Source organism: Chiloscyllium plagiosum, chromosome 24, assembly GCF_004010195.1.
Source record: "Chiloscyllium plagiosum isolate BGI_BamShark_2017 chromosome 24, ASM401019v2, whole genome shotgun sequence".
NCBI lineage: Eukaryota > Metazoa > Chordata > Chondrichthyes > Orectolobiformes > Hemiscylliidae > Chiloscyllium > Chiloscyllium plagiosum.
In genome coordinates this window covers 22089195-22102180 of record NC_057733.1, presented here as the reverse complement: position 1 = coordinate 22102180, position 12986 = coordinate 22089195, and the positions used below count along the sequence as shown (strand labels likewise).

General features: G+C 42.1%; 1 protein-coding gene across 2 annotated transcripts in view; it reads left to right on the top strand.

Annotated features, from left to right (window-relative positions):
• Window positions 1–12104, top strand: part of nup85 (nucleoporin 85) — a 43805-nt gene extending 31701 nt beyond the window's left edge. For both annotated transcript variants that reach the window (XM_043714536.1, XM_043714537.1), the window contains exons 13-19: window positions 276–341; window positions 847–998; window positions 3870–3987; window positions 5315–5415; window positions 6338–6489; window positions 10919–11017; window positions 11831–12104. In XM_043714536.1, the coding sequence (XP_043570471.1) occupies window positions 276–341; window positions 847–998; window positions 3870–3987; window positions 5315–5415; window positions 6338–6489; window positions 10919–11017; window positions 11831–11935 (793 nt within the window). In that variant the 3' untranslated portion in view covers window positions 11936–12104. The remainder of the gene's footprint in view (window positions 1–275; window positions 342–846; window positions 999–3869; window positions 3988–5314; window positions 5416–6337; window positions 6490–10918; window positions 11018–11830) is intronic.
• The last annotated feature ends 882 nt before the right edge of the window (window positions 12105–12986 follow it).

Genomic DNA, 12986 nt, shown 5'->3' with positions numbered 1-12986 from the left:
CTGGTTTGTATTTTCCAGAGTTTAGTAGGATGAGACTAAGAACGTAGAAACTTCTTACACTGTTTGACCAGGTTGATGCAGAAAGACTGTTTTCCCCTATAGGAGGCAGGGTCTAGAACCATGCGGCACTTTATCAGGATAAGGGGCAGGCCATTTGGACTCAGATGAGGAGGAATTTCTTTGAATTGCATTCCAAGGCTTGACATTCAAGATTGTCGTCAAATTTCGCAAGAGACTATAATGTGCTTTCCTTGTGTTTTTTTTCTCATTGATAGTTTTGGTTCAAACCTTCGTGAATTCCTCATTCTGGAATATGCCTCTGGACTCTTCAACCACAACAGGTGAGTCATTCATGAGCTTTTATTTTCAGTGAAACAACACTATTTCTAAGTCATGCTAATTATAATCATGTGGCATGGTGGCACAGTGGTTAGCACTGCTGCCTCACAGCGTCAGGGACACTGTCTGTGTGAAGTTTGTATATTCTCCCTGTGCCTGCATGGGTTTCTGCCAGCTACTCTGGTTTCCTTCCACAGTCCAAACATGTGCAGATCAGTGGATTGGCCATGCTAAAATTACTTCATAATGTCCAGGGATGTGCAGGCGAGATGGATTAACCTGGTAAATGTGGGGTTATGGGTAAATGGTTGGCAGTGGGGTTTGGGGGTTGCGTGGGATACTCCACAGCGGGTTGGTGCAGACTTGATGGGCTGATTGATGTCTGTCTGCACTGTAGGGATTCTATGATTCCTTAAACCCATGTACTTTGCTTTAGGGGTTGGTGTAGAGATTTCTGTATTGCTCTTCATGAGTTAATATTGTATCTTTTCTGTTGAATAATTTCAGCCTCTGGCAATTGGCTGTAGATTATTTTGACCACTGTCCACAATTTGGTCGCATTTACCTGGAACTTTATATTGAACGTGTACCTCTGACCACTGAACGCAAGGCACTAAAAGTATTGAGAATATGTGAGCAGCGGCAGATGACGGAGCAAGGTAATAAGCTAGTATGGAGACAAGATCTCTCAGTATACATTCGTTTAGCTGACCGTGATGGGTAAACAGGACATGTTCATCTGAATTTTGTGGATGTGTGAGATGTTAATGAAGGGAGATGGGGAGCTTTCACTCTTTTCTCACTGTCTGACAGCTCCCAGATGACACAGGATACCTTTGCAAACAGCTATTCGTTCTCCTCTTGCTAAGTGATTCTGTCAGCACCAACACTCCCAATGGTTTTTTTTCACCCCATCCTATCATCAACCCCTTTTGACAACACTACTCAGCTGCACCCTCTGCACTGTGCTCTGCAATTCTGTTACTCCACTTGATTTCACTTGATGGCATCTATTTGCCCCCTAGTGCTCCCATAGCCCAGAATGTGCTGCCTCACCATGTATTTTTCTAGACCTTACTGCCCACTTCCCTGAACTTCTTCTGGGTCATTTATGTTTCATCCATCATCTTTACATTATCTGATAATTATTTCCTTGTTCTTAGTGGGACTCTGTTGTGTGAAATTAGCTAATGGCCACATTTCCTGCTTTACAGCAGTGGATATACCTTTTCAAAACAAAAAGTACTTAATAGACATTGCAGGGCTTTATGATATCCTGTGGATATATACAAAGTGTTATATTGCTGCTGATCACTTGCTCTTGTCTACAATGATAATTGACCCAGAATCATGTTTACTAAGTTTCTGAACTACATTGTCACCTCATCCATGGTGTATTAAAACATTCAGTTAATTAATTCTCCCTTGGGGCCACTTGTGACTTGAAAGGTGTTCCCTAACATCTCCTCATATACTGCACGTAACAATTGAGATGTTAAATTGATTAATACACACCAGTTTGGAATAATCAAATGACCACAAAAAAAATGAATGCGTCAAATAATTTGCAATGAAAGATATTACTGTCACATCTAGTGTGGTTAGTTTGTAATAAAAACATTTTGACTTGTTAAATTTCTGAATCTGTGGAACTAAAGCAACATGTAGGAGAAAGCAGGGCAGAAGTGGGTACTACAGATGCTGGAGATTAGAGTGTAGATTAGAGTGGTGCTGGAAAAGCACAGCAGGTCAGGCAGCATCTGAGGAACAGGAAAATCAACGTTTTATCAGGAAGGGCTTTGTAGGCACATTCCCTGACTGTCAGTCAACAATGGCACAGGCAACCTACTACGTACATGATACATCCATAACAGTTCACGTAAAATACCAACAAAGATTACAACTTAATAATCTATATAGAGAAAAGGAAAGGAAATTAGTCATTCACTGCTAATGGTGGAAAATAGGAATGTAAGAAATAGGGACATTTGTAGGCCATTTTGCCTCTTGAGCTTGCTCCACCATTGAAAAGATCAGGAATGACCTGTTGTGGCCTTAACTCCACAATCCTGCCCGCCCGCCCGCCCTCCATAATCTTTGACGTCCTTGTTCATCGAAAATCTGTCTCAGCCTTAAATTTAATGGTGGGATTCTGCTGCTCACTGGGGAAGAAAATTCCAAAGAATATTGACTCTCTAAGAAAAATTTCTCTTAATCCTGGTCTTAAATGGAAGAAACCATATTTTTAAGCAATGTTTTCTTGTTCAACGGTATTACCCTCACTGAATACCTCACTTTCAACAATTTGGGCTCACCACTAATGAAAAACTGAACTGGACCAGCCATGCACACTGTGGCACCAAGAAGAAGTCAGACACAAGGAATTCTAGTTACTCACCTGCAAGGTACAAGTCAGGAATACTCTGCACTTGCGTCAATGAGTGCGGCTCCAGCATGAATCAGAGCTTAACACAATCTGGATGAAACAGTCTGCTTGATTGGCATCTCTTCCACAATATTCACTCCCTTCACCACTGAAGCACAGTGGCAGCAGTGTGTACAACTTCAAGGTGCACACTAATAACTCACCAAGACTCCCTTGACAGTACTTTCCAAACCCATGACCTCTACTATTTAGAAGGACAAAAGCAGCCAATACATAGGAATACCTCCATCTGTAAGCTACCCATTAAGCTGCATACCATCCTGAATTGGAAATATAATCGTGTTCTTCACTGTTACAGGCTAAAAGATTGGAACTCACTTTTTAACAGCACTGTTGGGTGCACAAACATCCCAAAGGGCTTCAGCACTTCTGCCCACTTCAGGAATCTTGCTGCCCACTTATCCAGTGTAATTAGGGCTGAGCAATAAATCCTGGCCACACCCAGTGACGCTCACATTCTGTAGACAAATAAGAAGAAAAGGTACTACATCCTTTTCTGGTGCTGTACAACAATATTCCATTATATACCATATTCCTTATTTTTATGCAGGTGCCCATCTCCTAATCACATTAGTTTCCACCTTCTCCACCCACACCGTGAGGATATAAATCCCATTCCTGTTGAGGGGCAATGCAAAGGCTAATTTTAAATTTGTCTGCAGTAGTCAACTTTTCACCATTAAAAAAAAATTCTGATTTTTTTTCCTTGGCTCCAAACTTGATGACCTCTCGATTCCCACGGTGATCACTCTGCTATCGCTCATTGAAACTCCCAACATCTTTCTTTCAAGCTTCAGCTTTTACCTACACTTCTTAAAAATTGGCTTAACTTAGTGTTGTCAGTAAATTTAGACATAACAGCTCTCAATTCTTTCTTCGAGATCATTTATAAGTGCTGTGAGTAATTTAGGCCCAGTATAAATTCATGGGAGATATGCCACATCATTTTGAGCACACCTCATTATCCTCAGTCAGACTCCCACCTCCAACAGTTCCAAAACCACTCCAAAACGTTGACTTTGTTTCATGTGCTGGTATTTTCAGGGTTGTTGTGTAAAGTTTGTGTGTGTGTGTCTTTCTGCAGTGAGGAGCATCTGTAAGATCATGGCAATGAAAGCTATGCGCAACAACCGACTGGGATCAGCTCTGTCGTGGAGTGTGCGAGCAAAAGACTCATTCTTTGCAACCCTCATCTCAGACAGGTTTGTAACTTTACACATTTGGTAGCAGTCTACCATTCTCCTCTGTCTGTGTTTTCAGTTTTGCCCCTTTTGATGACAACCAGTGGTGCCTGTGATCAACTGATGCTCACCTAATAAACTCTTGGCAGCAACCGTTGGCAGACTGTTTGATCTTGCCAAAGTATAGGCAAATGTTTGATCATGAAAACTATCACATAGTTCTATCTTGAACTACTTAATATCCATGTGCATACAGTGTATCAGAATTTATTGAAACTGATCACGAATGATAGTCCTGGATAATCTTTTCCAGCAACCAGTGTAGCATTGAGGCCAGTTGTAGCAAGTGAATATGAATACCATTTTTACTAACAAGGACATATGGGAGATGCTTTGTTTTTGACTTTTATCATGATAGTTAAAATTGCTATTTACCTGGAGCCTTCCCTTTTTGGTTGTCAATGTTTGATTTCAGTGTAGAACCAATGTTGTGTAATTGTTCAAACAACCCAAAGGGAAGGTGAACAGCGATCCTACTTTCTCCACAAGACCATAGAAATTAGGAGCAGAAGTAGACTTCTTGGCCCTTTGAACCTGCCTTGCCAGTCAGTAAGTTTGAGGGTGATCTGGTTCTGCTCTTAACTCCATTTTCCAGTCTATCCCCTGTAATCTCTGATGTCCTTTTGAGAAAGTGACTCAGAAAAATAAATTCTCCCCATTTTACTCTTAATGAGAGATATCTGATTTTTAATTGCTATCCCACAGTTTTAGACCCCCCCAATATAATTGAGGGAAAATGAGCGATTAATCTTAAGAATTGAACTCCCAAGTATTGAACCATGTGCTGTTGGATGAACCATTCAGTTGAGGAGTGCTTGGGTCTGTGCTCACTCAGCGGATTTAGTGACAGTCTACAGTCATGGATTGTCAATTCAGCTGGATGTGCACTGCACACGTAATAGCAACATTACACTCACACTCAAGATCCTTATTCCTCCAACAGTGGATAAAATCAATTTTTTGATTTACTTATTTCATATATTTTGGTGGTACTCCTATTATAGCTGTTGATACAAAAGGATTGGAATTCTTCTTACAGACTCCAATCACCAATGAGCACCTCCAGGACCAGGTTGTCAGTGTCTCTTGCATTATTTCCGGTTGAATATACCAGATTGATATTTTCCCATTTCCCACTTATACTGCCCTGTGTCCTTTCATGTCTTTCAGCAGTTTGGTTCTCTGGGCTAGTTCCATTTCACGTTTGAATCTTGAGAGAGGAAGTTTGCTTGCTGGCTGGAGTAATTGCTAACTACAGTGCTAATAAAGACACTGGCTTATTTTACAGGTTACTTCAGGATTACTCTGTTAAAGGATGTTTTTCTGACTTTGACTTGATTAGCAACCTAGGATCTTCAATGCTGCTGAGTGATCGACTGACCTTCCTTGGTAGGCAGACTTCATTCTCTAATCTCTTAGCATAACCTATGCTCTCTGTGACGGAGGGTTCAATTTATTATGGCTTGTACTTGTGTTACACCTTGTATGCTTGAAACAATGGGAACTACCTCAGACATAGATTCTGTATTCTCTAATTGAGTGCTGCATTGGAACATAGCCATGGGGAGAGGAATTCGTCTGAAACTAATGCAGGGCTAGGAGAGAGATTGGAATAGGCGGATTAGTCGAGGATTGACGTAGGGCAATGGGAAGGGTATGGCAATGGGGACAATTTTGGATTCCTTCAGTGAACAGCAAACAGATTGGAACAAATGATCTCCTGTGCAGTACATCACCACTTCCTTCGATCACCTCCTTCGACTTGGGTGTTGCAGTTAACGGGCACGTTGATGAGGTAGGACATTATGCTGAATGAGACTTGGTGGCAGCACTCTTTGGTTTTCCAAAGCTCCTCAGAGCTTCTGAGTCTCTCAGTTTGAAAGATCTGAGCTAATGACTGGGCTGAGATAGCTGAGGGATGACCTGTTTTATATCTTTCAAGTGTGAAGAGATTTGATAGGCTCGGTCAGAGTGAAAATGTTTTCACTTTTGAGGGATTCCAAACTAAGGGCTATAATATAAAACAGTTACTAGTAAACCAAAAAGGGGTATTCAGAAACTTCTTTACCCAGACAGTGGTCTAAAGGGGAAACTGACTTACAGGGAAGATAATTCTAGAGATGTATTTAAGGGAAAACTAAGTAAAAACATGAGAGAAAGGAATATAAGGATATGCTGTTACAGTGAGATAAGGGGAATGGAAGGAGCTCATGTAGATCATAAGCATTGACATGGACCAGTGAGGTGAAATGATCAGTTTGTGTGCTGTGTATTCTCGGCAATATAATACAGTATGGTTTCCTGTTGACAGGGAAGTATTGTGAGTTTCACAAGCTGTATGGAGAGATGCAATTTACAAAAGCTGCTAACCTACTGCTTTCACTGATGACTGCCCGCATTGCTCCACGATCTTTCTGGATGACATTGCTCTTGGACGCTCTTCCCATGATGGAGCAGAAAGAGGTTTGATTTTTGCTTGATGCTGGATTGTTTTAGTAATTCTGTTCATTTTCAATAATTGGCCCTGATTAGTTGAGACAAAGAACGGAGAAAATTATAGCACAGGAACAGGCCCTTTGCCCCTCCAAGCCTGCGCCAATCCAGATCCTCAGTCTAAACCTGCTGCCTATTTTCTAAAGATCTGTATCCTTTTGCTCCCTGCCCATTCATGTATCTGTGTAGATACATCTTAAATGATGCTATAATTTCCACCTCTACCACCTTCGCTGGCAACGCGTTCCAGCCCTCACCACCCTCTGTGTAAATAGCTTTCCACATATATTTCCCCTAAATCTTTCCCCTCTCACTTTGAACTCGTGACCCCTAGTAATTGAGTTCCGCACTCTGGGGAAAAAAGCTTCTTGCTATCCACCCTGCCTATACCTCTCATGATTTTGTAAACCTCAATCAGGTCCCCCTTCAACCTCCTCCTTTCTAATGAAAATAACCCTAATCTATTCAATCTCTCTTACTAGCTAGCATCCTCCATACCAGACAACATCCTAGTGAACCTCCTCTGCACCATCTCAAAGCATCCAAATCCTTTTGGTAATGTTGCGACCAGAACTGTACACAGTATTCCAAGTGCGGCCGAACCAAAGTCCTATACAACTGTAACATGACCTGCCAACTCTTGCACTCAATACCCCGTCCAATGAAGGAAAGCATGCTGTATGCCTTCTTGACCACTTTATTGACCTGCGTTGCCACCTTCGGGGAACAATGGACCTGAACACCCAAATCTCTCGGTACGTCAATTCTCCCCAGGACTTTTCCATTTACTATATAGTTTGCTCTTGAATTGAATCTTCCAAAAAATGCATTACCTCACATTTGCCCGGATTGAACTCCATCTGCCATTTCTCTGCCCAACTCTCCAATCTATCTATATTCTGCTGTATTGTCTGACAGATCCCTTCACTATCTGCTACTCCACCAATCTTGGTGTCATCTGCAAACTTGCTAACAGGTAACCAATACCTTCCTCCAAGTCATTTATGTATATCACAAACAACAGTGGTCCTAGCATGGATCCATGTGGAACATTACTGGTCCATTTTGAGAAACTCTCTTCCACTACTACTCTCTGTCTCCTATTGCCCAGCCAGTTTTCTTTCCATCTAGCTATAAAACCCTGGACCCCATTGCGGCTTCACCTTCTCCAGTCTTCCATAGGGAATCTTATCAAACGCCTTACTAAAGTCCATGTACATGACATCTACAGCCCTTCCCCCATCAATCAACTTTGTCACCTCCTCAAAGAATTCTATTAGGTTTGTAAGATGTGACCTTCCCTGCACAAATCCATACTACCCATGACTGATAAACCCATTTTCTTCTACATGGGAATAGATCCTATCCCTCAGTATTTTCTCCAGTAGCTTCTCTACCACTGACATCAGGCTCACCAGTCTATAATTACCTGGAGCATCCCTGCTACCCTTCTTAAACAAGGTAACAACATTAGCAATTCTCCAGTCCTCCGGGACCTCACCGTGTTCAAGGATGCTGCAAAGATATCTGTTAAAGCCCCAGCTATTTCCTCGAATACTTCCCTCAGTATCCTGGGGTAGATCCCATCCTGACCTGGGGACTTGTCTATCTTAATGCCTTGTAGAATACCCAAAACTTCCTCCCTCCTTATGCTGACTTGATCTAGAGTACTCAGATCTATCCCTAACCTCAATATCCATCATGTCCTGCTCCTCGGTGAATACCGATGCAAAGTACTCAATAAGAATCTCACCCATTTTCTTTGACCCTATGCATAACTTTCCTCCTTTGTCCTTGAGTGGGCCAACCCTTTCTCTAGTTACTGTCTTGCTCCTTATATATTAAAAAAAAAGCTTTGGGATTTTCCTTAACCTTGTTTGCTAAAGATATGTCATGACTCCTTTTAGCCCTCTTAATTCCTCATTTCAGATTGGTCCTACATTCCTGATATTCTTCCAAAGCTTCGTCTGTCTTCAGTAGTCTAGCCCTTATTTATGCATTGTTTGTCCTCTTAGCTAGTCTCACAATCTCACCTGTCATCCATGGTTCCTTAGCCTTGCAATTACGATCCCTCATTTTCACAGGACCATACCTCTCCTAAACTCTAATCAACTTCTCTTTAAAAGCCTCCCACATGTCGAATGTAGATTTACCTTCAAACAGCAGCTCCCAATCTACATTCGCCAGCTCCTGCCGAATTTTGGTATAGTTGGCCTCCCACCAGTTTATCTCTCTTCCTTTAGGACCACTCTTGTCTTTGTCCATGAGTATTCTAAAACTTATGGAATTGTGATCAACATTCCCAAAGTAATCCCCAACTGAAACATCAACCACCTGGCCGGGCTCATTTCCCAACACCAGGTCCAGTACAGCCCCTTCCCGAATTGGACTACTTACGTACTGCTTTAGAAAACCCTCCTGGATGCTCCTTACAAATTCTGCTCCATCTAGACCTCCAACACGAAGTGAATCCCAGTCAATGTTGGGAAAATTAAAATCTCCTATCACCACCACCCTGTTGCTCCTACATCTTTCCATGATCTGTTTACACATTTGTACCTCTAGTTCATGTTTGCTGTTGGGAGGTCTGTAGTACAGCCCCAACATTGTTACCGCACCCTTGCTACTTCTGAGCTCTGCCCATATTGCCTCACTGCTCGAGTCTTCCATAGTGACCTCTTTCGACGCTCTACAACGCTCCGAAAGCTAGTGTGCTTCCAACTAAACCTGTTGGACTATAACCTGGTGTTGTGTGATTTTTAACTCTTTCAGCACAGCTGTGATGTCCTCTTTGACTAGTAATGCAACTCCTCCACCCCTTTTACTTCCCCCTCTATCCCGCCTGAAGGATCGATATCCTGGGATGTTTAGCTGCCAATCATGCTATTCCCTCAACCAAGACTCAGTAATAGCAATAACATCATGTTCTCAGGTACTAATCCAAGCCCTAATTTCATCCACCTTACTTACTATACTTCTTACATTAAAACAAATGCACCTCAGACCACCAGTCCCTTTGCATTCATCATCTGCTCCCTGCCTTCTCTTCCCCTTATTCATGCTGACTTCATTATCTAGTTCCTTACAGGCTTTAGTTACTGCTTCCTTACTGTCCTCTAACCTAATTTGAGATGTGTGTTGTTCCCTAACCATACTTGCATCCCCTTGAGTGAGAGCCTGGATCTAATAGGAAGTACAGAGAAAGCAAGGGTAATATGGGTTGCTCAGTCCACATTTGTTCCGAGTCATGAACATACAAATTCGGAGCAGAATTAGACCATTTTGCCCCTCAAGCCTGCTCCACCATTCAATAGGATTATGGCTGATCTGTTGTGTTTTGAACTCCCGATTCCCAATACCCCCAATCATTTTGCTTCACTTGCTAAACAAGAATCCACCTACTTCCTCTTAATAATATTCTATGACCCTGCTTTTCCCACTTCGAAGTTGCACAGCCCTTTTAGAGGCTGAGATTGAAATGTGTCATTAATGTAATTGGGTGAGAAGAGGAGAATCTCAGTGGTTAGCACTGCTGCTCCACGGCGCCAGGGACCTGGGTTCAATTCCCGCCTCGGGCAACTGTCTATATGGGGTTTGCACATTCTCCCCATGTCTGCGTGGGTTTCCTCTGGGTGCTCCGGTTTCCTCCCACAGTCCAAAGATGTGCAGGTTAGGTGAATTGGCCATGCTAAATTGCCCATAGTGTTAGGTGCAGGAGTAAATTTAGAGAAATGGGTCTGGGTGGGTTGCTGTTCGGAGGGTCATTGTGGACTTGTTGGGCCAAAGGGGCTGTTTCCACACTGTAGGGAATCTAACCTAATCTATTCACATTCAGTAGTTGATTCTTCATGTTGTCAGGGTAACAACTATTTGCCTAGTCAGTGTCACCAAAATCGAAATCCAATCTGGTGTTTGATGGGGACAATGTAGAGGATGCTATACTCTGTATTTAACATTGTACTGTACTTGACACAGGAGTGTTTATCACATGTGTAGAGGGAACTTTACTCTGTGTCTGAACCAATGCTTATCTGTTTTTAGGAATGTTCGATGATAGTATAATTTATCCCTTTTCCAGCTTTGACATCCTTCGTGTTGACAATCTAATGTAGATGTAAAGTTGCATAATTTTGTATTTGTCTTGGTTGTTGCAGCAGGAAATAAGAGTATCATTGATTTAATCTGCTGTATTTCTGATTGTTGGAATTGCAACATTGTGAGCCTGTGCTATTGCAGGAGGAGTGAATGTTGGTGCTGTATTGTTACACAATGAATCATGTAAACTGGAACCCTGGCTTCTCGGAGTGAGGATGCTGCAGGATTAAATATTGTCATATTTTCTGGAAGAGATCATTGCATTTTGTACCCGTTTGTTCATTGTTTTGTTTCTCTTGAATAGGTGATATTTTCCTCAGAGCAGACGTACGCACTCATGCACTGTCTGGAGGATGTGACAGCTGATGAGACTGAAAGCGAAAGGGAGATGAGAGCTGTGGGGGTAAGAGGCAACTTTATTCAATCTATGCAATGTACTCTCTCTAACAGCTAACAACTCAACAGCTAACACGTCCTGGGAAATGTCTGAGAGTCATTACTGATATAAACATCGGAATCGGAGGAAGATAGTCAGCCCCCCCCCCCCCCCCCCACTCCCTAAAGACATTTTTCTGATTTTTGATTAGATCAAGGCTAATTGTTGTTACAATTCTATCTATCTGCTCTGGTTCTGTAACCTTTTAATACTCTTGCCTAATAAAAATCTGCTGCTTGAACCTTTTCAGTTTTACCTCTGACTCAACAATTTTTGAAGACATTTCCAGGTATGAAAGAGGAAGTACTTCCTGACATTGTCCCTGAATAACTTTGCTGTAGTTATTTTTGTTAACCTGTTTGGATACATTATGATGTACCTCAAAGGCAGGTGGGACTTGAACCCTAAATGTCTGGCTCAGAGGTAGAGATAACCACTGCAGCTCAAGGCTCTGTACTCTTCTACTAAAGGAGATAGTTTCTCTTGATTGAATTATGCTAAGAGCTCAATTACATCACCACTTAATATTTTATATTGATAAGAATACAAGCCAGGTCAATGCAATGTGCCTTGTAATTTAATTCTCTAAACATTACGAATTGATGTTGCTCCAAGGCATGTTTATCCCACCTGGGATGTTCATAATTGGGTTAGACACTGGACAGAGGAGGAGTTAGTGATGCTGGAATGAGGTGGACAGTGTGTGTTGGGGAGGGACTGAGATTAATTCTGTGACAGCTCATACTGGTAATTTAGAGTTCTTGTTTTTACCTGTCCCAGGGTGAAGATGAGGTGGAGACAACACAACTGGGCCTCCTCCGATTGGCTTTCACTCGGAATCTGGCAAAAGCCATTGTGCAAGAGGGAACGCACCAGGGATCCTGAAATTAGGCTGGAATTACAACCTGAGCATGTGATCCACCAGCCCAGTTTGATCCATGGGCTGTCTGCTAGCCTGGGTTAACCTTGAGCCTGGGCTTGTAAATAAAGGTTGCATTTTTCCATAGTTTTGAATCTTGTAAAGAAATTCACAATTAAAGCATTTTGTATCCAAGTGCATTGTTTGGTACTTTGTTACTGTGACTAGCTGCAGGCCGAGTTGAAGCTCGAGGGAGTCGGCTACACATTTATGACCTTGTGTTTCTGACAGTGTTACCCCAGTTCTTGAAAGTGCTATCTTGTTTATGCTGAATACCCAGAGTTGGGATTAGGGAAGTGGATTATATGACAATCAGCCTCTGCTGACTTTGTTTTTGCTTTGTGAGGGCTGACAGCTACTTGCGTCTGTCGTCAGTGACCCCATTGTTGTCTAGACTGAGTTTAGTTAACTGCAGCAACTGGAATTTAAGCAAATGATCTGACTGTTAAAAAGGTTGCTTCACCATGTTGTAGGGGCCCATGTTGCCTGGGCAGCAGGCAGTCTGTGGGCTCAACTATATTTATTGCAGGCAATGGATGGGATTCAGTTTCCTTGGCACATCCAGACTTGATGCAGGTTTTCCTTCTCTATCCTCTTTGTTCCTTCATGCCTGAATCTTCCCCCTTATGCAGAACAGCATGGGTTCTGTTCTGTCCTATACCAGAGACATATATCATCTGTGTCAGTGTGAGAACAGGAGAACATATGGCCACCTCAAGTCATTTCCCAAGATTGACTGTCTTCTGCTTCAACTATATTTTTCTGCAAGCTCCCCAATATTCTTTAATTTCCTCAGATACCAAAAATCTGTCCTTCCCAATCTTAATTACATTCAATGATGGAACATCCAAAGGCATCTGGAGTGGAGAATTCCAAAGATTCATAAATCTTCAAGTTAAGAAAAAAATCTCATTTCAGTTTTAAATGTTTGATCCCTTCTGAGAAGCATGTATTCTTCTAAACTCCAGAGAATAGACCAAATTCACTCAGGTTATCAGCCCAGGGCCAAACCTGGTG